General features: G+C 35.9%; 1 protein-coding gene across 1 annotated transcript in view; it reads left to right on the top strand.

Moving 5' to 3' along the window:
- MTHFD2L (methylenetetrahydrofolate dehydrogenase (NADP+ dependent) 2 like) overlaps positions 1-25,243 on the top strand; it is a 142,255-nt gene that overhangs the window by 30,034 nt on the left and 86,978 nt on the right. The window contains exons 4-5 of the mRNA XM_068542820.1: positions 12,887-13,039; positions 14,445-14,552. Coding sequence (XP_068398921.1) covers positions 12,887-13,039; positions 14,445-14,552 — 261 coding nt within the window. The remainder of the gene's footprint in view (positions 1-12,886; positions 13,040-14,444; positions 14,553-25,243) is intronic.

Raw genomic sequence — 25,243 nt, 5'->3', positions numbered from 1 at the left:
ATGGAATCTAGAAAAAAAAAAAAAGCTACTAATACTAATAAATGAGTTTAACAAGGTTGGAAGAGACAAGATTAATATGCAAATATCAATCTCCATCCTATGTATTAGCACCAAATATCAGATACTGAGATGAAAAGAGACATTTAAAATAGGATCAAAAATGTGAAATCTTCAGGCATAAATTTGACAAAAGATGTGAGAACCTGTGCATTGAAAACTACAGAACATTCCTGAGAGAAATTAAAGAAGACCTAAATAAATCAATATATTATGTTCATGGGTTGGAAGACTAAATATTGTTAAGATGTCAGTTATCTTCAAATTAATTTGTGGATTCAAGGCAGTCCCAATTAAAATCCCAGCATACTTTTTTGTAGCAGTTGATAAACTGATTGTCAAATTCATATAGAAATGCAAAGTACCTAGAATAGTTAAAACAGCTTTGAAAATGAGTAATATTGTTGAAAGAGTAATACTTCCTGATTTTAAGACTAATCAAACGTCTTAAAAATCAAAGGATACAAACTTTCAGTTATCAAATAAGTCATGGGGATGTAATGCACAGCACAGTGACTAAGATTAATAATACTGTATGGCATATTTGAAAGTTCTTAAGAAAGTACATCTTAAAAGTCATCATAAGAAAAAAATATTGTGACTATATGTGGTGAGGGATGTTAACTAGACTTACTGTGGTGATTATTTTGTAATATATGTAAATATTGAATCATTATGTTGTACATCTGAAACTAATGTAATGTTATATGTCATTTATACCTCAATTAAAATTTGTTAAATAGACTAATTATAAAGCTACAGTAATCAAGACAGAGTGGTATTGGAATCAGGATAGAGAAACATCAATGGGCAAAAATTAGAATTCCACAAATAGATCCACATCTATATTAACAACTAATTTTTGACAAAGTTGGAAAGACAAATTAGTGCAGAAAAGATGTGCTTTTCAATAATGGTGCTGGAACAATTGGATTGCATATGAATATGAAACAAGAACTTGATAAATTAGATTTCATCAAAATTTAAAACTTCTGCTTTTCAAAAGATACTATTAAAAGCATGAGAAGATAAGGCAGATGAGAAGAAAATATTTGCAGAGCACATATTTGATAACATATGTATATGTGGAATATATGAAGTGCTCTCAAAAATCAATATCAGGAAAATGAAAACAACCCAATTAAACAAAGCCCAACTCTAGCCAGAATAACATAAATCCTCTTGTCCCTAAAACAAGAAAAAACTGAACAAACTGAAAATCAATACTTTTCTTGACCCATCAGAGAACTGAGGTTGCAGGGCAAACCACCATCCCAAAATCTGGACAGATAAGAAAATCCAGAAAGTTGCAACCAAGATCTATTTACCTGTACAGAAGCTACTGGAACCATAAACTGATGGAAACAACGTAATTGGGAATTTTGATGAATTTCTGGAAGTAAAGTGTGTACTAGCATAAGAATGAGAAACTCCTGGGGGCCCTAGTCTTGGATGTAGCTTTCAACAAAAAAATGGCAAGGCATGCCAAAAGGCAAAGAAAAACAGTCTGAAGAACCCAAAAAGCATCAGAACAAGATTCACATCTGACACAGATTTTGGAGTTATTAGGAAATTTAAGATAACTATGATTAATATATTAGGGGCTCTGGTGGAAAAAGTGGACAATATGCAAGAACAGATGGGTAATGAAAGCAGAGAGATGGAAACTCTAAGAAAGATTCAAAAAGAAATGCTGAAATCAAAAACACTTTAACAAAAATGGAAAATGCATTGATGGTCTCAATTGTAGACTGGACATGGCCAAGAAAAGAATCAGTAAGCTTCAGAATATATAAGTAGAAACTTCTCAAATTGAAATGCAGAGAGGAAAACAAAAAAGACAGAAGAAAACATTCAAGAACTATAGGACATTTTCAAAAGGTATAACATACACCCAGTTGGAATACCAGGAGAAGAGAGAACAGGGCAGAAGAGATATTTGAAGTAATAATGGCTAAAACTTTTCAAAATTAATAACAGACACCAAACCATAAAGAACACCAAACAGGATAAATACCAAAAATCATCAAAAGATTTGAACAGATACTTCACCAAAGAAGAAATACAAATGATAAATAAGGACATAAGTAGATACTCAACATCTGTAGTCATTAGAGAAACTCGAATGGAAACTATAATAAGATACTACTACACACCTATTAGAATGGTTGTTATTAGAACTACAACTGACAATACCATATATTAGTGAGGATGTGTTGCCGGTGGAATGCAAAATGGTACACTTTGAAAAATAGTTTGGCAGTGTCCTAAAAATTTACATATATATATTTATTATACGGTCCATCCATTCCATGTCTATGTATTTACTTAAAGAAAGAGATATATGTGTCAATATAAAGACTTGTATATGCATATTCATAGAAGTATGATTTGCAAGAGCCAAAAGCTACAAACAACTCAAATATGCATCAACAGGTGAATAGATATTAGCTATGGTTTATCTATACAATGGACTATTACCCAGCAGTAAATAAAGGAATGAAATATTGATGCACACTCCAGCTTGGGTGAATATCAAGATAATTATGCTGAGTGAAATTATCCATACAAATAAGAGTACATACTCTGTGGTTCTATTTATATAAAATTTTATGTAATACAAACTGATATATAGTGACAGAAAGCAGATCAGTGGTTATTAGTCTGCTTGGTCTGCTATACCAAAATATCATAGACTGGGTGCCTTAAATAACAAAAATTTATTTTCTCACAGTTCTGGAGCCTGTCTGAGATCAGGGTGCCAGCACGGTTGGGTTAGTGAGAGCTCTCTTCCTGGCTTTCAGACAGACAACCCCTTCTTTCTGTGTCTGCACATAGCAAAGAGAGCAAGCTCTCTGGTGTCTCTTCTTATAAGGGTGCTAATCCCATCATGAGGGCCCCACCCTGATGACTTCATGTAAACCTAATTACATATCATTACATTAGGGGTTGGGGGATTCAACATATGAATTTTGGGGAGACACAATTCAGCCCATAGCAAGTGGTTACAAGTAGTTGGAGGTGAGGGGACAGGAAAGGGAGGGAGGAAGGGATGAGGAAAAGGGGCCTGTGGAAACTTTTCAGGGTGGTGTATATGTTCATTACCTTGATTGTGGTGATGGTTTCACAAGTATATACATATGTCAAAGCCTATCAAATTGTACACTTTAAATATGTGCAGTCTATTATATTCAAATATTCTTAAATAAAGCTGTTTAAAAAAATCTATTAGGAAAACAAATAAATGCAATAAAACTGTATGGAAAGGAAGTCAAGGGAATGATAAGCACAGGATGCAGGATGAAGTTTACCTAAGGCTGGAGCAGGAAATGAGGTGGGTTCATGGGCGAAATATATGATTAAATATAGACTATTGTCAAGTCCATAACTTTTGTTTGGGGTGGTGGATTTGCATATATCTAGCTTATTATGAAAAATAACTAATTAATAATTTAAAATTCGATTGTGCTTGGACCAATATTGAGATCGTGTCACAAGCCATTCAACCAATTTATGCATTTAAGGTTTATGCAGAGAAAAAGGTCCAGATTTTAAACAATATTTTATTCAAATCCTTTCTAACATGATTTTAGTGTTAATATAGAAACAAAGGCATCCCCACAATATCATTTATCTACTTAAAAAAATTTTCTCGTAGGTAACATTTCTATCAGAGAATTTATGTGGGGATGTGGGGGAACAAAGTGGAAAATTCTCCTGCTGTGGTTTATGAAAACCACATGATGGCAGCATCAGGCAAGCAGTGGTTTAAAAAAAAAAAAAAAAAAAGTTTAATGGTTTATACTGAAAGCTGAGTAAATCATTTTGATATGATTTACCTATCAGTGGGATTGGTAGGTCCCTGTAGCCATATGTGTGTCTTCCTATTCATTTCCAGATGGAAACCATCCCAAGAGTTATTTTAGTCACTCAGATCTATATAATTACGTCTTTTTGAGCAGTTGCTATCATAAACATACTATATCATGTAACTTGAGATTATTTACTTTTCAAAGTATCTTCAAAATCTGGAATTTCTTGGATCAACAATAGTTACTTCTTTTCTTTTTCATATTTTTCTCTTTTCTTTATCATGATATCCTCATGTATTTTTGAGCGCGTTCAGCTTTGATAAAGAATTTACCAAAATCAAAAGGCCCTTTGAAACATCTGGGTATTTCTTTGTAGAAAGTCTTTCAAGAGAAGTATTTGTATGATTGCTCTCTGATGCTCTTTGTTCATTTACCAGTTCAAAAAATATTTACCTAGAACCCAATCTATTCATATATATGTGTCTGTGATAGTCACTAGGGGAAAGGGGTAGTTAGAAAACAATTTGAGACTCACTGTCCTTGAGAAGTTTGCAAGCAAGTCCCTAAAACACAGCATCTCTTCTTTTCCCTTTTGTGTAAAAGAAGCTCATCAGAATAGACACGCTCACTTATCCAGCTGTTTCCTCTATGGAATAGACACTGCTTCAAGTTTAGTACAATGTATTTGACAGAAGTCACCATGTATAGTGTCTAGGAATCCAAGGGCTTAATAAACCAGGGTGTCTTCAACACTACTTCTGAAAAATAAGGCAATTTTTGGATCTCCATCTACTCTTCATATGACTCAAGAAACTCTAAGGGTCAAAGGTAGCAACCATCGCGTGATGTGTAGGTTCCCACTTCATTAACTTTTTTTAATAGCCTATGAAGTAAGCCTGCTTAGGGATGTCCTCGTAGTTTCGTGGCTATAGGAGAAAGAGCCTAAGGAAGGGTAAAGGGCCAGATCCACCCCTTTCTGACCTAGAGAACACCTCCCGCTCCACCTCCAAGCTCTATTGTTTTCTCAGATTTGGGGGTAGAGTAATACAGTGAGATAATAGTCACTTCCCATTCCCTTTTTGTCCTCTTACCCCTTGATGATGAAACAGTTCTAAAATGATATTGGGTAAGTGGTAAGAACTGATAAGTATTTTCTGTCTTGAAACATTGATGTAGAACCCAGAGGGTGTAACTTATATATTGGGTTGAGAACAGTGAACCCAGCTTCCAAAAGTATATCTCTCATTTACTCCTAGAAAATAATTAACTCATTAAGAGGCTGCAGCTAAATAATTTGATTAGGCAGATCTTTATTCGTTTAGAATGTAAGCTCCAGAGGTTAAGAGTTTTGTTTGTTTGGTTAGCTTATATATCCTAAACCCTTAGAACAGTGCCAGGCACATGGTAGACAATAAATATTTAAATATTATAAGTACATAAATATTTATTGAGTGAATAAATGAGTGAATTTTCAGAGGCCTTGTCTATACTTGTTCCGAGTGTGGACTTTAATGTATCAGCATAAAGCTTTGCCTGAGATTTCTTATTTTTCAAGTCCTGAAAGGAAGAAATAAATGAAAAACAAACAGACATGAATCTTTTACATTAAATTTATATCAGAGGATATAAAAGTGCCAAATATCTAATAATGTAGATGCAGCTATTGACAAATCAAAATTTTAATGAAAGCATTTTGGTTTTTCATTGTATTTGAAAAAGATGGATGTCAGAGGTTGTAGAAGGATCAGACATCTTTTCCTTATATTAGTCTATTCTAATTGTCTGCAGGTTTCCACTCATTTGTCTCAGCTTCTTCATTTATAAATCAAGGGTAATTGTAGTCATTTATTCAACAAATTTCCAAGCACTGTGCTTTGTGCTAGGAATACATCAATGAAAAAAAAAAAAAGAAGACAGAAAGTTCTGCCCTTGCTGAGTAGTAGGAGAGACAGACAACAAAAAATAAACACAATAAATAAGTAATTACTTATGCTATGGGAAAAAAGAAAAAGTAGAGCATGGTAAAGAGGATTGGGATGTTCGGGGGATGTTCAGGAATGTTATATTTTTATTTTATAGTATTTATTATACAAAGGACATGCTAGAAAAATGCACATTTTATTACTTGAATAGGGTTTAGCCTTTGACCTCTTAACTACATTGGTTATCTTTCAAACATACGGGGGCTGACTTCTTCCCAACCTTCAGGTCTTAGCTTAAATGCCACTGGCTCAGAGAGCCCTTCCCAGCCCTTCTGATATTTTTAAAATTCTGTTAATCCCTATTTTAGATCTGCTTTTTTCTGTGGCAGACAAATAAAGTACTCCAAACATGCACATTTTTCCTTACATTCCCCATCTTCTCTTAGCAGCTAGGCTTCGGACTTAAAGGGGAGGCAGGCAATTCACCTAGAGTTGGAAAAGCAAATGTTTAGTAGACAAATATTTGCTGGGCCGTGAAGAGACAGTGGGGCACAGAGTGGATCCTGATTTCTAGGTCCTGCCTAGAGTTTCCCCCAGCAACCTAGCCCATATTCCTTGCAGGTGATCTCTGGTGATACCTCTATTCTGGGAACAGGTCTTTTATCTAAATTCTTTAGGCAGTTAAGGGGGAGGTAAAATGAAATCCTCATGCCAAAGAGACACATTTTGGTGTGGCAAATTTTCTCCTTCACAGTATGAAGTAGGGATTGTGGCTCAGTTTGTTTTTTTTCTATATGGCTATCAAATTGTTCAAGTATTATTTGTTGAAAAGACTTTCTTTTTCCCATTGAATTGCTTTTGGCAACTTTGTAAAAAGTCAAATAACTCTGTAAGTGTTAGTCTAAAGTTGGGCTTTCTATTCTGTTCCATTGATCTATTTGTCTATCCCTACACTAGCACCACACTGTCTTGATTACTGTAGCTTTGTAGCAAATCTTGAAGTCAGGTATTGTAAGTTCTTTTTGCTCATTTTCAAGATTTCTTTGGATATTCTAAGTCCTTTGCATAGCCATATAAATTTTAGAATCAGTTTGTCAACTTCTACCAAAAAAACCCTCATAGGATTGTGATTGAGATTACATTGAATCTATAGATCAAATTGGAATAATTGACATCTTAATATTATTGAGTCTTCCAATACATGAATATGGTACACCCTCCATTTATTTAGGTCATCTGTCAGAAACATTTTGTAGTTTTCATTATAAAAATCATGCCCCCAATTTTAAAATTTACTCCTAAGAATTTTCTGATCTGTGAGTTTTTGTAAATAGAATTATTTAAATTTCATTTTTTAGTAGTTGCTGCTTCTATACAGAAATACAATTGATTTTTTTTGTATATTGACTTGGTATTCTGTGATCTTGCTAAATTCATTTTATTTATTTTTTGTTTTGTTGTTTTGTATATTCTTTAGAATATTCTGCATAAACAACCATTAGAGTGGCTAGAGAGTTTTACTTCTTCCTTTCTGATCTTTAGAACTCTTTTTTATTTTCCTTATCTTATTACACCAGCTAGGATCTCCAATAAAATGCTGAATAGAAATGGTGGGGGTGGACACCCTTGCCACCTTCTGATCTTGGGGGAAAGGTTCAGTATTCCATTATTAAGTATAATGTTAACTGTAATTTTTTTTTTTTTTTTTTTGTGAATGCCTGTCATATTGAGGACTTCAAGCTTTGCTTTGCCCTTAGTGAGCCACAGCTGCATTCTGTTTAGTTCTCTTAGTGTTAGATGGGCTGATTGGAGTTTGCCTCTTGTGTGTGTTCTTCAGGGGTCAGTCAGAGATTTGGGAAGAATTTATAGACACAAGTTGAGTCTCCCCTCTGTGGTTTTCTCTTTTCCTGGGTATATCCCTTCAATTTCCAGTTTCTGTAGTAGCCCCAAACTTTGTCCTTTGATTCCTCAAGCAAGTAAGACTGCAGATTTCTATCCAAATTTGAACTGTCCTTTGTCTAGAAAAACCTCCAAAATGGAAACACTTTCAGTGATATTCCTTTCAGATGTCCATTCTCTTCCAAATCTGTCTGCTTCTAGTAACTCTCCAGAGTCAGATAGCTGTGTTTTTTTATTTTTAATTTAAAAATTTTACATTTTACATTCCATTTACAGTTATTACAAAATATTGGCTATATTCTCTGTATTGTATGATACATCCTTGATACTTCTATTTTAATATAATTTTTCCAATGTTTACAGTTGTTTCCTGTGAGAAGTTTGGTCCAATGTAAACAACTTCAACATTATCAGACATGGAACTTACGTTTTAAAATAATGTGGTTGAAATAGTCCTTACAGAGAATGTGGAAATTAAGCAAAGATTTGAAAGAAGAGAGGGATTTAGCCAAAGTGACAGGTTTTTTTGAAAAGCCTCCAGGCAGACACAAGAGCAATAACCAAGGTGGGAAATACCTGATATGTTAGAGGAATAGCAAGAAGAGCAGTGTTTTGAGGAAAAGAGTGGTGTAAGCCGACATGCATTTGAGAACAGTATGGAGGTTCCTTAAAAAACTAAAAATAGAACTACCATATGACCCAGCAATCCCACTACTGGGCATATACCCTGAGAAAACCATAATTCAAAAAGAGACATGTACCCCAATGTTCACTGCAGCTCTATTTACAATAGCCAGGACATGGAATCAACCTAAATGTCCATCAACAGATGTATGGATAAAGAAGATGTGGTACACATATTCAATGGAATATTACTCAGCCATAAAAAGGAACGAAATTGAGTTACTTGTAGTGAGTTGGATGGGCCTAGATTATGTCACACAGAGTGAAGTAAGTCAGAAAGAGAAAAACAAATACCGTATGCTAATGCATATATATGGAATCTAAAAAAGTGTTACTGATGAACCTAGTGGCAGGACAGGAATAAAGACGCAGACGTAGAGAACACAGACTTGAAGACACGGGCGGGGGTGGGGGGAAGGGGAGGCTGGGATGAAGTGAGAGAGTGGCATGGACGTATATACACTACCAGCTATAAAATGGATGGCTAGTGGGAAGCTGCTGCAGAGCACAGGGAGATCAACTCGATGCTTTGTGACGACCCAGAGGGATGGAATAGGGAGGGTGGGAGGGAGGCTCAAGAGGGAGGAGATATGGGGATATGTGTATACATATAGCTGATTCACTTTGTTGTACAGCAGAAACTAACACAACATTGTAAAGCAATTATACTCCAATAAAGATGTGGAAAAAAAATAACCTCTGCTATTTTGTGAATAGATTATATGGATGCAAATATAGAAGCAAATAATTAGCTAGGAGAATTAGTTGTTGCAAGAGTTCACAGGAGCGATAATGACCACTCAAACCAGAGTGGACATGGTGAGGCTAGTGAAGGGCTAGATATGTTTATGAAGGAAGAACCAACAGATTTTTTAATTGATTGGATGTTGCGTGTGAAAGAATGTGAGGTGTTCAGAATGTCTCCAGGTTTTTCTGGCAAGTAAGGATGATTTCTATATAACACAGAAGGATGGAATTGCCATCAACTGAGTTGGAGAAGGCTATGGGTGAATCAGTTTAATAAGACAAAGTCTGTGCCCTAGAAGGCTCACACTCATAAGTAAGAGAGATACTTAAATAACTAACGTGATCAACTAACTGAAGTAATGTGGTAAGTGCTTTTTATAGTAGTTCTATGGGGACCAGAAGAGATAAAAAGTATCATTTCACTTTGTGATGAGGGAACAGCTGAGAAGGGATCAATATATTGAAGAATAAATAGGATGTGAAACAACAGGGAGGAAGGAATTAGTAATGGAAAAATAATCATGAGCAAGAAAGTAGAAATGCAAAAATTAATGTTAAGGGCTTGGGAATGGGACACAGATTGGTGTGACTTGAGGTAAGGATGTGTCATAATGATGGTAGGAAAAGGGATGGGGCACTTGGAGGGAGGGAAGTATAGGACAAAAGATATAATCAAGCTAAAGAACATATTTACTCTGCTCATGAGCTTGCCCTTATCCAACAGGCATTGGGGAAGTGAAAAGAGGTACTTTTGAACAGTAACGTGAAAATCCTTGGATGGAAAATAAACCAGTAATTTGTTTGTTGTCTTTTTGTTGTTGTTGTTGTTACTTGTCCAAAGGCAATGAAACATATTATAAATAAATCACAGAAATATATATTCAATGTTGTAGTTCTAAAGTGTGGCCCCTAAAGACATTCCCTGAGCTGTTCTATTGCGGTATTATGAATTCAATTTGATGACTTTTTTTTCCTGGCATGATTTAATGACTTCTCATAATATTAAATAGATGGGAAAAACACACACTCACAAAGTGAATAATGCCAGTTTTCCCCGTTCATTTGGGTAAGATATTAAGTGGTTAGTTGTTTGCCAATGTATTCTATGAATGAAAAATGTTTTATAACCATTGTGAAAAAATTAATGCTATTGAGGCTCATGATTGTTTCTTCTTTTCAAGTCATGGGCCCCAGGGATGAGACATCAGGGGACTTTCAGTAGCTGTCAGTTAAAAGCATGAAATGTATTTATTTCTCTTACTCATTTAACAAAAGGTGCTATAAAATGTTTGATGCTTTTTTGCATGTATTTAGATACATGTTAGTTAATCCAAAAATACTGTTGTTTTTGGAGGTCTAGAAGGAACAGTGCATTCCTTGGGATGTTTTAGGATTATCAAAATGTCTTGATTAGAAGGGACAGGGGCCCTTGCTGATATTAATTGTTGAGTGGTATTTAAGATTGATTAATATTTATGATTTCTGTATAACACAGAAAGAAAAACTGGTTTTAGGGCAAACAGATGTGGATTTTAATTCTGGACCCCTCTTCTTAGTAGTAGTTTGAGATTGGCTGAGTCTCAAAATCTTTGAGCTTCATCTTTAAAATGAAGATAATACCTTTTCTATCTTAGCCGTCAGTAACTATGAAGACCAAAGGGGAAACCTATGTGATGGTAACATGAACATTATAAAGCACTGTTTGAGTGTAAGATATACTAACTCATACTATTTCCATACACTGTAGATTACATAATGAAAGGTACATCTTTCCTGGCAAAGGATGTATGTGAGATTTAATCCACTCCTGAGATAACATAGAGTTACATAAAAATGATGTATGAATTGGTGTCCTTGATTTTTATGATCTTAACATTTTTAATCTACTCATATAGGTTTTTTCCTTTTAGATTAAACAGTAAGCACATTAATAATCAGTTTTCATGTGTTCACTACATCACACCTTTTATATGTCCACACATCTGTCTTTTAAACAAAAATTACTTAATTAACTTAAGATAAAATTGTTCTGAAATGAAGATCTGAGTTGAAGTTTTAAGAATTACGTTAGAGGACAGGTCTATAGTTGCCAGTTTCTAGTGCTTGCCCCCAAATTTTCAGATGCTTACATTTCTTCCTGAGTATTTCAGCTATTGTGTGAGATGAATTGTTCATTACAAGTTAATGTTATTTTTAGTGAGTAAAACAGCACAGACCAGTAGACTGCGAAATTCAGTATAGTTCAGACTTGTTTGGTAAGAGGATGGCTCTCAAAAATCTACAAAAGAACCTTTGTTGAATTCTTTCAATACATTATTGGCCCATACATACAGTAGCCAAGTTTGAATTTAGAAATGAACTAATTTAAGCCATAACTCAATAATGGAGGGTTCAATTACAGTTATTTCTTTTTTTATTTACAAAGCTTTTGATTTTGTTGTAAGAAATATCCATGGCATGAAGCTTCTGCATGAGTGGTAGGTGTCTAAAAACTGAATCATCACCATCGTCATCATCATCATCATCATCATAATCAACCAGATTTAAAAAGGAACCACTATTTTTGTCCTCAAATAGTAAGTTAAATATGTAATTCTAAAAAAAAATTTTTGCTAGAACTTGTATAATCATCTTCTATCTTCAGAGAAAACAGATGGAGGCTTACTCTGCTAGGACATTATAGAATGAATACAGTTATTGAAAGTGACAAACTAGGCATTGGAGAGATATTCCAAAGACCCAATTTCTAATTGAATATGATTCATATTATGACTTTTATATATGTAAATGATTTGGTAGCCTAGTAATGGCAAATTGGATCTATTTAAAGTAAGATGGCAGTAGTGTCACGTTTAGGATATAGAAGATCTGAGACATAAGGCATGTCTCTTTGAAAACTGTTTGAACTTGGGTATTGATAATGTTTAAAAAAATTATTTCTAAATGGCATTCATTGTGTAATGCATAAGGAAACTTTTCTGTAGCAAATATACCTTTATTTTACTATTTTAGGAATGTGGGTTAATTGTTGGATTTAGGGTAACCTAAGCTACTCTGCATAGAGTAGTATTAAGAGCCTATTTTATATTTCTATACTTATTACTTTTCAAAATGGGATGATTGGCATCTCATATCTCATTTGATTAGTTCATTACTCAAGTTATGTTCTTTTCCCTTCATAAAGGAAACCATAATGATATTTTGGATTTCAATGTAATAATGCTTCAGGGGAATGACGTGTGTGGGGTGTGTGTGTGTGTGTGTGTGTGTGTGTGTGTGTGTTTGCTTTTCTATTATGTCATTTGGGAGGAAGCTAGGCATTAATGATGTCATGGCTATTTTTAACACTAACAAAGCCCTTTTAATCTGTAATGCTAACAATATTCAACAGAAGCCTATTCATGGAACTATCTTGTATAGGAAAAACATACATGTAAATATGCAAACATATAGAGGCAAAGCCTTATCATCTGACTTTTCCCAGATCTCATTGGTATTGTTTGATTTCACAGATTTTTCCCTTTTACCAGGCCAGCCACTTCTGACCCTGTACTTGCATATACTCTTACAGCAGTTAATTACAGCCATTGGTCAAGAGCAATTTGGCTTACTATTTTCATGGCAATAAAAGGAATAGAGTAATGATTTTATATCTTAACTAAAGCTGAACCGTAAGTGATCTGGCTGTAGGCCCTCTGATTTAATTTTCCAGACTTGCAAATAGATAACAATTGTAAAATTAAATCAATTTTATTTACTTTTCAGACCATGTGGATGAACGGACAGTATGCAATGGAATTGCCCCAGAAAAAGATGTAGATGGATTTCATATTATTAACATTGGAAGACTATGCCTGGATCAGCATTCTCTCATACCTGCCACTGCTAGTGCTGTTTGGGAAATTGTCAAACGAACAGGTTGGTCTATGGGACATGGGTGCTAAGTGCCAAAATGAGCATTTGCACATTGCCTTGAAAGAGAGTGAAAGAAAATAAGCACTAAACTTCAATCTACAGGAATATATAAAGTTACGGAAGTCAAAGAATAATCTGAAATAAGATAAAATGAAGAACACATGCCAGGTTACAAGAAACTGCTGTTTCACCTTTCAGGGAGTGAATTTTCCAAATAGGAAGTTTATCTCCCTACTCTAAAACTATAAGCTGAAGGTATTTTGATGTACATTTTTCAAAATGTATTATGTTTCTCCTTACCTTTAAAAACAAAATGTGCTGGGCTTCCCTGGTGGTGCAATGGTTAAGAATCCGCCTGCCAGTGCAGGCGACTCGGGTTCGAGCCCTGGTCCGGGAAGATCCCACATGCCGCAAAGCAACTAAGCCCGTGCACCACAACTACTGAGCCTGCGCTCTATAGCCCGCGAGCCACAACTACTGAAGCCCGCGCTCTTGGAGCCCATGCTCTGCAACAAGAGAAGCCATCACAATGAGAAGCCCCTGCACCGCAACAAAGACCCAATGCAGCCAAAAATAAATAAATAAAATAAATTTATTAAAAAAAAAATGTGCCGATAATTTTGCACCATCTCTAATGACCTAGGTTTTCATTATAAACACTTGCCCTTGAATTGTGCTCTAAATACAATAATGCTCTCAAAGACCCTCGATAGTTCTCCTGCCTTCATCACTGTCTCTTACATTTTTGGCAGCATCTCCTCCTGCTAATCTTCTCTTTTCTAACTGAGGGAGAGAACTTCCAAGGGAAAGCAGATCCTAGAATTATACTCTTAGAATGTTAGTACTTAGAAAAACCTTAATTCTAAATTTTTCATTTTACTTACGAAGATACTATGCCCCAAAGAGGTTAAGTGTGTTAAATCTGTAAGCTTTATCTTTCAGACCTTTCTAAGTCCATAAATTTAGTGCTTCTCTCCTATAGAATAAAGTGCATGAGTTTTGTGAAAAATACTTTTTTTCCCCCACTTCATTTTGTCCTAGATTTGCTCAAAGTTTGATTGCCAATTAATCTTGACCTTGCACTTTGCTTGCTTTGTGATTAGTAGTTAATAATTTTGTCTCCACACTTCTAACTCTTCATATGAATTTTAATGTTTAAAACTAATTTAATGGAAGCTTGAAAATGTCTGTGGTTTTTTAATGAGGCCATAATGAGAGGGAACATGACGGATCCAAGAATTATAAAAAGAAATATTTATAAATAGAGAATGTGGGAACATTATAGACAAGCCACAAAATAATTCAAATTTAATTAGAAGTTTTTAAAGAATATTGCAGTTGGCTGTTGAGATGTTTACTTTGCTTCTTGTTGCTTATTCTTCATTTAAATCAAACTCTGTGTTTTAAGGAATTGAAACATTTGGAAAAAATGTGGTTGTGGTTGGAAGATCCAAGAATGCAGGGATGCCCATCGCCATGCTTTTGCACACTGATGGAGAGCACGAACGGCCAGGAGGTAAGGGCAACCTGGAGAGTCTATGTACTCTTACAATTTTCTCACTTCTTACAATCATCAAATAAATGTGTTTGAAAATGTGACATAGAATATTTGTAGGCTTCTGCAAATAAAGGTTTCCCTTTATTCCCTATCTAATGACATGAGCACCTTGACAATGAATAAAAGAATTACTGGAAAAATGTGGCCCCTTTGTTCCTACTTTTTCCTTTGGCTATATATACTTCCTTTATATCATTAAAGATATAGACATTAAACAGGGTAGAAAGGCTAGATACATACTAGATGCATAAAAATCACAAGTTGATAGATATCTGTATACCCATACACACCATGCCCCTAAAACACACCACCAATGTACAGATATAAGTTTGGGTGGTTTTTTTTTACCATTATTAACCTTGGTGAACTCCAGTTTCCTGATCTTAAATTTTCAAATACAGTTGACTGTTGAACAACATGGGTTTGAACTGCGCAAGTCCACATATACATAGATTTTTTTTTTCACTAAATACATACTACAGTACTATATAATATGTGGTTAGTTGAATGAATGGATGTGGAATCATAAATCCAGGGGCTGACTGTAAAGTTACAGGTGGATTTTCGACTGTGCAGAGGGTGGGTGTCCCAAACCTCCGCGTTGTTCAAGGGTCAACTGTACTAATTTTATGATCTTGGTTGATGTAATGCATATGAGATATTTTTTTAAGCCACAAAGCCCTAAGGAAAAAGAAGCCCAATGATAACATATCACTTATCTAAAAAGATAAATTATTAGAGTTTGAATTGTTTTTTCCTGCCTGGACTTAAGGACTTAAATATTGCAACAAATCAAAATGTGTATGTGGATCATAGTAAACTAGGGCCTGATAGTGACTCAAACTAACTTTAAAAAGCCTTAGTTTTGAAGAGCTCTTTGAAAGGCCAAATCTGGTAGTATCAACATAGTTTTCATGGTAACCATCTACAAAGTTGCATCTCTAGCTTAACTATTCACTTCTAACTTAATCTGTTAATGCTCATCTATCTCTTAGGGTATAACAAAGATATTGATTCATATTTACCTTTATTTAAGAGTTTCTGTTAAGCAAGGTAAAACAACCAGGAAAGTTTACCTAGGTGTACCATTTTTGTTGGAAGATTTTGACCAAGAGCCAAAATAGGCAGTTTTTTCTTCATTTTCAACATTTTATTTTCTTATCTCATCAATAACATAACAAGCAGCATTATGCAGCTCTATTAATTGCACAGCACTTTCTCATGAACTATCTTATTTTGTTCTCAGTAATTCTGGAATATATTCATATTCACATCTTGCAGCTAAAGGAAATGAGCTTTAGAGACTTCAGTGACTTACCCAAGGCCATTCAAGGAAGTGGTGTACAAAGCTGCGAGCTGGGTGCTGACTGTCTGGTTAGGAGGATAGACTTGAAGTCAGACCCCTCCCCTGCCAAGCCCGGTATCCTTGGATAAGTCATTTAATCTGTGTAAGTCTCCACTTCCCTCATTTGTAAAGTGCAGATAATATTAATATCTCCTTCATTGGGTTATTATGAAAATTGAATGAGACTTGAATGTAAAGCAGTCTTCACAGTGCCTGACACAGTAAGTTAAGTAAGCCCTTGGTACGTGTGAACTGTGACCATTACTGTTATTTCCATTATTATGCTTAAATTAATAATCTGTGGCCATACTAACTAAAACGTTTAGAATAACATAATCCAAGGTCAATGATGTATTTTTCACCTTCATTTGAAATTTTATTTTCTTTTTCTGGTAGGTTTTATATTTGCTTTTATTTGGATCAAATCTAGTCTTTGTTGTAATAATTTGCATAAACAGAATTTATAAAGTTAATAAAATATTAGATTATAAATATGACATCGTAATATTCCAAATTATACTTTACATTGCACATTTTCTTGTGGATATTAATATATTGTGTGCTATTTTCTTGATAAATTTCAATTTTTAATTATTTGTCTATAAAATACCTAAGTCTAAGAAAGTTAATTTACCTCTTATTTATTTATGCAATTTTAAATTAGATATTCCTATGTCATAAAACACATTTGCTTTATAAATATTTTATACTTTGTGTTGCAAAATATTTTCACTTGAATGCATGTTAGAAATTGAATAAAATTGGAATTAGATATAGTACTGGTTACTTTAACGCCAGGTGGTTAAATTTACAGTTATTATAGTGGCATCCAGGTGCCATTACAATTACGGTATCCAAAAGGTAATAAATTGTATTAAAAATGATGTTCGATAGTTCGCAACATGGGTGGTGTTTATTAATCTCATGCATATTTAATAGGAGTATGGTGACATATATGATTAATATAATGAATTGTTGAGAGCTGCTTACTGAAGGTTTGCAGTCTGTGGGAAAGTTAATATTTCAAATGTCCATGTCTGCTAGAGCAGTAACGATGTGCAGTGACTACATGTGCATTGTTAGCTAACGGAGATAATGAAGGAGGATTAACTGGGCAAATTCATATCTATAGCACTTGTTCTGATGACACTGAGAATGTTGAGCATTCGGCTCACACGGTACTTCTTTGCCAGAAAAGACTCAGAGCCCTAATGATTCATTTGTGTCTTAAAGCCAAAGATAATTGCACTAGAAGAAAAATGGCGATACTGTAATTTAGCTTGATTAATATGTGTCTACACAGGGCTGGCTTTTAGTCTTGATTATTTAGGACATGGATCCCAGCTGTTTTGTGAGAAAGAGCTTCTTTTAATTCTTCAAGGGCTTGAAATATTTAGAGGACTGAGAATGTGCTAAAATCTTGAGGTAAAGAATTAGTGCTGATACTCAACACAGCAGGATGCTGCAGGGAGATAACCTTCTGCTGAGGACATGTCATCACAGGAGGCTTTAAAGATGACATGACATTCAAGCCACTATGTACTTTATAGAGAGTGAGAGATAGTTCCTGTCTTCCAAGAGCTTATAGTCTTGGTGGTGGTAGGGTGGGGGGACAGGGTACAGAGGGGGCATGATATGCAGGTATGGGTGATTGAAATGATAAATATTTAGGGGCACAAAATAAAATTCAGCATCCCTAAGAAAGCATTCAATTTGCTAAGGGAAGCCCTTGGTTAATTGAGGAAACATAAAGAGATTGACAGTGGAGTCTCTTCTCATGAGCCCCACTACTCGTTAGGATGTTTGAATATCATTGTGATCACCTATAATTCACTGGTATTCTTTTAACGTCTTTGTATGTAGTAACCTACCCAGGTAAGTTAACCTTCCAGTATTCAGAATGAAAACTGAATACTATTGGCTTTAGCAAAATGTCTTTATGTTTAGCTTACCCTGATGGAGTAAAACAGAGTTCTCCAATTTCTCTGAAACAGTTGTTTGTTTGTTTTTTTTTAATTTATTTATTTTTATTTTTGGCTGTGTTGGGTCTTCGTTTCTGTGCGAGGGCTTTCTCTAGTTGCGGCGAGCGGGGGCCACTCTTCATTGCGGCCTCTCTTGTTGTGGAGCACAGGCTCCAGACGCGCAGGCTCAGTAGTTGTGGCTCACGGGCCTAGTTGCTCTGCGGCATGTGGGATCCTCCCAGACCAGGGCTCGAACCCGTGTCCCCTGCATTGGCAGGCAGATTCTCAACCACTGTGCCACCAGGGAAGCCCCTCTGAAACTTTTTTTTTTTTTTTTCCTTTAAGATAACAAAGTGCCATAATGACCAGGCATTATGTGTATTAATTATAACCAAAGGAATATATAGTCTGATTTTATTTCAAATTCTTTTAGAGTAAATTCCTTTCTGCCTATTTTATATTCTTACATAGGGCATGTCATCTAAATAGAGCCCCCTAAATGGCCACAACATGCTTCTCCTTTTAGCTAAAAGGTTGGGGTACTATTGCAGTGGCATTGGTTGCTGGGACTTTTTAAAAGAGCATTTTGGAAGAGTCAGCAGCTAGCTGATTTTGCTTAGAGTCCTTTGGGATACTCTTGACTTCATTCAGGTAATAGGCATTCAGTACGTATCCTCTGTGAAACACTGGGGTGGGGGTGTGGTACAGGGGTGAAAAAGACTTGCCCCCCTGTTTCCAGAAGATGACAGACTGCATCTTCAGGACACTGTGTTTCTCAAAGCACAGCTTCCACATTGGTGTTCAGCTTTTGCACTCAAGCTGCCCACCTGCTGCAACTTCTATATATCAGGTATTTTTCATTCAAGGGGACATCCTATCTAAATGGAAAACCACAAGATATTTTGTCAGTGTGATGCCTTTCCTTTGTGAAAATTGGCTCCAGTTGTGAAAATGAACATTTTTGCCAGCCTGGGAGCATTCTCTCTCACCTACAGGAGGGGCCTTCAGGTAGTAACACAGGAATGGATGTCCCAGGCAGTGCAGTGTGATATGAGGGGTTATGTGTGATTAAGCTCAACGCAGTGCCAGGTTGGACCAGGTGCTCTCAAGTTTCAAAGAGAGGAGCCAAAAAGGAACACCCAGGAGAGAGGAGTCGCGCAAAGCAGTCACGCCTCCCAGACAGAGATTCTTAGTCTTGTTGCCAGTGGAATGGAGTGGGACTTTTGCTGCCGCTGTGGAATGAACCATTGTCAAACGGGGGCAGGGGGACGGCAGGCATTTATAGTCTTTGCTCCTCCCATTCCACTGCTCCTAAGGTAGAAGTGCTCGTGGTAAGATATTGGGGATATTATGTTTTATGACGCCTCTGTGTTGACTAAACTTTACTGAATTACAGCTTTGAGTTTGCATAGTGGAAAGCAATAGAAAAGAACAAATGCTTGTTGTAGTCTCATTTTCTAAGTTGAATAGTAGGAGTACTGTTTCATTTTCTACATCTCTGAAATTCAGCCAGCTAGTATCTGGAAAGCACTGTACTTGGAAAAATGTCACATATTCTCCCATCAGGCAGCTGGAACTATTAGTTGTCCTGTTGAAAATAACATTAAACACTATTTAAAATATAAAGTGAAGTCCAAATCTTTTTATTTTCCCTTTCATTTTCCTTCTTTCCTCATGACCTCAAAGTACCAGGCGTTTTTTTTTTTTTTTCATAATTATCAGCACAAAGCTTCCCTTTTCTGATGTCTATAAGCCCGATTATTCAAAGCATCACTTGTAAGGATATTCATTTCTGCTCCACCAGCCTTTTCAGCCATTCATCCCATCGAGTTCCCCCTGGTACCTTATGCTGAAGCTTCATAGAACTGCACATTGTTCCCCAAACACACCATCTCTTCCAGGCCTCCTTTCCATTACATACCCTGTTCCCTCTGCAGGGAATGCTGTTCCCCATCACTCGCCTGCTTTCCTCTCACCTCCAGCCCATCTTTCAAGATGTGCACCAAATCTAACTTTTACATGTTATATGTGCTGCCATCACAATACTAATCCTGTTGCATATTGATTGTCTATCTGGTCCCCTTTTCTACACACACATAGTAAATATGAACTGCTCAATGACAAATATTTTGTCTTAGGCTTTTTGTGTCTCTGAAATTTAGCACAGGGCTTGGCATGTAATAATGCAACTAGTCAGTGAATCAATAACAGTTTATTTAGTGTTTCCTGTGTGCCTGTATTGTAGAAAATAAGACTGCAGGCTAGGGATTTAATATAAAATACTGCCATTTATGGAAAAAAAAATCCCTATATAGTGGGGAGGAGGGAACAGAAGTAGCTAGGTACTTACTATAAACTAACTCCTTCATATTTTAACATTATAGGCATTTATATAAAAGTATAACTTATGACTCCCCTTCGCCCAAGAATCAGATCACAGGAGAGGAGAATGCCTCGTGACCATCAGGAAGGGGAGAGGAGACCTAAGGATACTGGGAAGGGAAGGAAAGTTATTGCTGACAGCATTAATTGAAAGAGGTCACAGCATTTTTCCAGTAAAACATTTAAAATCTATCATTTTGTTTAGACTTTTTTTTTTTTTTCTTGAGCTGCTGACACGTAGTGCTGCCTTCTTATAGAGGAGCTGATTTCTTTGTCACTAAGCATGGGAATATGATCGTGAATAAATCAGATATTGCCCTGTCCTCTTGAGCTTACAGTTTAGTAGGAAAGACAGTCATCAAACAATTAGGTATGAATGATTAATCATTATAATTGTGCAAAATGCTGCAAAGGAGGAGAGCTTTCTATAATAAAAAGCTTGGTTGTAGGAAGGAATGGATGATTTCTGACTACAGTTATACATGAATGTTATACCTTTTTATGCCTATCTTTTGTACTATTGCAATGGAATGTTTTTATTGTCTACCTTCTGTCACTACTCTTCACTTCAAACTAAAAAATCCCACCTCACAGACAAAAATAAAAATATATTCTACTTGAAGTTATTAAAAATTTCTAAAATCTCTAGAAGAAAAAAGTTCACTCTGTACAAAATAAATAATTCATACCATAATGGTAAATGATGATTTGATGATTTAAAAAAAATCAAGTCAATGCCAAGCAGTGTTATTATACATATGTAGTAAGTACATCAGATAGAACTGCCTCAAGTAGGCTTCTCTTAAAATCTCTCCCACCCCCTCACACACACCACCATAGACACATTGAAGAACTTTTCCTTCACGACATTTATCAGTTTGTGATTGTCATTTATTTGTGTCATTATCTGATTAATTTTCATCATACTCACTATTAACTCCACAAGAGCGAAAACCATATCTCTTTATCTTCCCATTTTATTTCCAGCATCTAACATAATAGCTCTCCAAAAAGTCTTTGTTCAGTAAATGAATGAATAAATTCTCTTTATTTGTAGACCAAGAGTATCATGAACATTTTTTTAAAATTAATTAATTAATTTTTATTTTTGGCTGTGTTGGGTCTTCGTTTCTGTGCGAGGGCTTTCTCTAGTTGCGGCAAGCGGGGGCCACTCTTCATCGCGGTGCGCGGGCTTCTCACTATCACGGCCTCTCTTATTGCGGAGCACACGCTCAGTAGTTGTGGCTCACGGGCCTAGTTGCTCCGTGGCATGTGGGATCTTCCCAGACCAGGGCTCGAACCCGTGTTCAATCTGCATTGACAGGCAGATTCTCAACCACTGCACCACCAGGGAAGCCCTCATGAAAGTTTTAATACAGCTATTCATAAGCTGTATTCTTAGGAGCACGGATGTACCACAAGATTTTAAATGGTTCTGAGGCCAGCCAAAAAGGCCAAAAAGTGGGAGGTGGCCCAAATTCTGGAAATCTCCACCCCTTCCCTGAAATAGTTGGAATAATCTTCCCACTCATTAGCCTATGAAATTACCCAGGCCATAAAAACGAACCACCCCATATTTCGGGGCCTCTCACCTCCTGAGATGGCCCACACCCTGCGGAGTGTGTTTCTCTAAATGGGTGTAGTTTTTTTTTTAAGGGACAAAAATTAGTCAAATAAGTCTGGGAAATCTGGGTTAAACAAAATCAAATGTATATCTTGACTGTGAATATAGTAATATAATATAACCTTTAATATAGTAAGTACTGTGAATCTCTGAGAGGGTAAAAGTCTTTAGTATTTGACCCTGGAAGTTGTTTTTATCCCCCCTAAAACTCTTATGTGTATATATATATATATATATATACACACACACACACACACACACACACATATATATATATGTGTGTGTGTGTATATATATTTGTATTTATAGTTGTCATATTTGTATCTATATATTTGCTAAATTTGTACTAATATACCCCAGAGGTCTAGCCTTTTTCCACACAGAGAATGAATTCAGAACCTTGAGAATACTTATTTAGCCTTAGTCTATGGTCTTTTAAGCAAGTTTGCAGAATAAGACTTTGTAATAAGATTCCTGAGTTTCTTTTCATCTGTTAATCTTGGAAGGAAGAAAATAAATGTAAAAATTATATAAAGCTTTAACAAATAGACCTCATACATACATCTCCCACCCAAAACAACTAGAAAGGAAAGGGCAATACTTTGGCTCATGCCCCTTATCCCATGACTGAGCTGACTACCTCATTTTGGCTAAGATTTGGGAGGGTCTGATTGCTTTAAAATTTAGTTTGTTATGTATATATATATATATATATATACATAAAATCTGTTTCACAGTCAGGAATACTACCATCAACCCTGACCTGGCAGTTTGGTACCATGAGGAATTTGGTCACCTGGGAATTGATTCATGTGGATGATTTAACACATTTTATCCCTATTAATAGGAGAATAATCCTAGAAATATAAGACTCCAAAGACAACATTTTCATTTATAACTGGCAACTTGTTCACACCATAGTTGCAGTCTTGATGGGTGAAGATTGACTGCTGGAGCAGGAGAGCCTAGTGTTAATGAGAATAGGCTCTCTATCATATTGCCCGAGTGCACACTCTGTTCCTGCGTTTCCCTAGAACTCAGTGTTCAGTTCATATAAGCTATTATAGTGCATTTATTCTAAAAAGTATTTAAGGTGGTCCACAACAATATATGAAGCACAATGTAAATGAGGAATAGTTAAGAAAGAGGGGAAGCAAGGCCTGGAACTAAAATGGAGCCAAGAATAAAGCTACTATTAAAAATAGGCATATCATTAAATCTTCATGGATATTTTCCCCTGCCAAGAGCACTGAGTATGTGTTTGGTGCATTTATTTAATTGAGTCTAAACTATACTTCCTGTGATAGGGTTACTAATTTCATCCTGTGAGCTTTTAGGCAGGAAAAAAAGATGACTAGTTACCCAAGTAAGTATCTTTAGGATTAAAAATAAACACATGCTACAAAACAGAAATAGAGTCACGGATGTAGAAAACAAACTTATGGTTACCAGGGGATAAGGTGGGGAGGGATAAATTGGGAGATTGGGACTGACATATACACACTACTGTGTATAAAATAAATAACTAGTAAGAACCTGCTAGCACAGGGAACTCTACTCAGTAGTCTATAATGGCCTATATGGGAAAAGAATCTAAAAAAAAAGAGTAGGTATATGTATATGTATAATTGATTCACTTTGCTGTACACCTGAAACTATAACTACAACTTTGTAAATCAACTACACTCCAATAAAGATTAAAAAAAAAGAAACACATGCTCAGGATAAATAAAACATTTTCTGATATTAAGACCAAAAAATATTTTCTCCTAAAATTACTTATAAGCAGGGAACTATGTAATGGACTGAGTAATATTTATAACATGCTTTTTAATTTAATGAAATGGCCATATTTTATAGGGTTGTTTCTCTTATTGTTTAGCATAGATCAAAGCTACCATTGACATGCATTTCTCTGATCTCACTTGGACGTTTCTTCTCATTCTCAGTTTTTGAGTCATTCTCTTCTTCCCAAATTCTAAACCAGTGTTTCTCAAACTTAGCTGTCCACTGTAATCATCTGGGGGCTTTAAAAAAATGTAACCACCTAAGCCCAACACAGAACAATCATATCAGAGTCTTCATGAGTTGGATCTGAGTATCAGTATTTTTTAGGAAGATCCATAGAAGAATGTAATGCAGTGAGGGTAACTGAGGAAGACTACTCAAAGCATGGGAATGAGCCCAGGGCTTCACTTCCTGTTCCAGAGTCATTCCCTAGTCAATCTTTTCCGGCCTCATAGCTTTAAATACCGCCTGTGTCACCTCTTACTCTGGACCCAAATAACCACTGTCCACTTGACAACTCCACTTGGATGGTCAGTAGGCATCTCAAAATTACCATATACAAACCTTCACTCTTAATTTTACTCCCTTAGTCTTCCCTGTCTTAGTAAATGGTGCCATCAAATCACCCAGTTGCTCAGGCCATCCTTGACTTCTCTCTCTCACACCCCATGTCTTATCCATTAACAGTCTGTGTCAAATATACCCATGATCTCACCATCTTCACTAATAAGACCTTAGTTCAGACACCCGTTATCTCACACTATGAAATTTACAAAACAGTTTCCCGCCTCCACCCTTGTCCCATCTCCCGCGTGCAGTCTGTTTTCTAACTGGTGTGTCTCAATCATCTGTGGCTCCCCATAACACTCAAAACAATAAAACACCAGAGTAACATCCAAATTCCTTACTACGATATGCAAGATCTTACGTGATCCTGTCTGGGCTGCCTCTCCTTACTCATTTTTTACCATTCTTACCTTCATCACTGCCCTCCAAGCCACATCTGCATTTTGCTTTCCTAGAACATGTCATACATGCTCACGTGTCAGGATCTTTGCCCTTGGTTTCCCTTCGGCCTAGAATGCTCTTTTTGGAAGTTATTTACATAATTATTTCCTCACTTCCTTCTGGTTTCTGTTCAAATGTTACCTCCCCAGGCTGTCCCTGGCCACCTTAACAAAGTAGCACCTATGCTATTACTCTGTTTACTTACTCTGTGCTTTTTTCTTCATAGCACTTATTTCTATGCAAACTTTTTATTATATATGTATTTGCTCATTTATATATTGTCTATGTTAAATGAATGAATCCATGATTTCAATTCAATAATTTTTGGCTGAAACCAGGGGCAGATCTTTTAACTACCTAGAGACAATGGTGGTCAAGATTCAGTAAGTCCTTCCTAATACTCTTTCTCACAAAAGAGATAGATTGAGATGTTTAAAAGGAGTGAAATTGAAACGGTATTTGAGTAACTAAACGTGAAACCATATTCCTTCCTAGTTGTCATCCACCTAGTGACCCAAGATGTTTGGAAGGTAACTGAAAG

This window comes from Eschrichtius robustus, chromosome 4 (genome assembly GCF_028021215.1).
Source record: "Eschrichtius robustus isolate mEscRob2 chromosome 4, mEscRob2.pri, whole genome shotgun sequence".
NCBI lineage: Eukaryota > Metazoa > Chordata > Mammalia > Artiodactyla > Eschrichtiidae > Eschrichtius > Eschrichtius robustus.
This window is presented reverse-complemented; position numbering and strand designations above follow the sequence as displayed.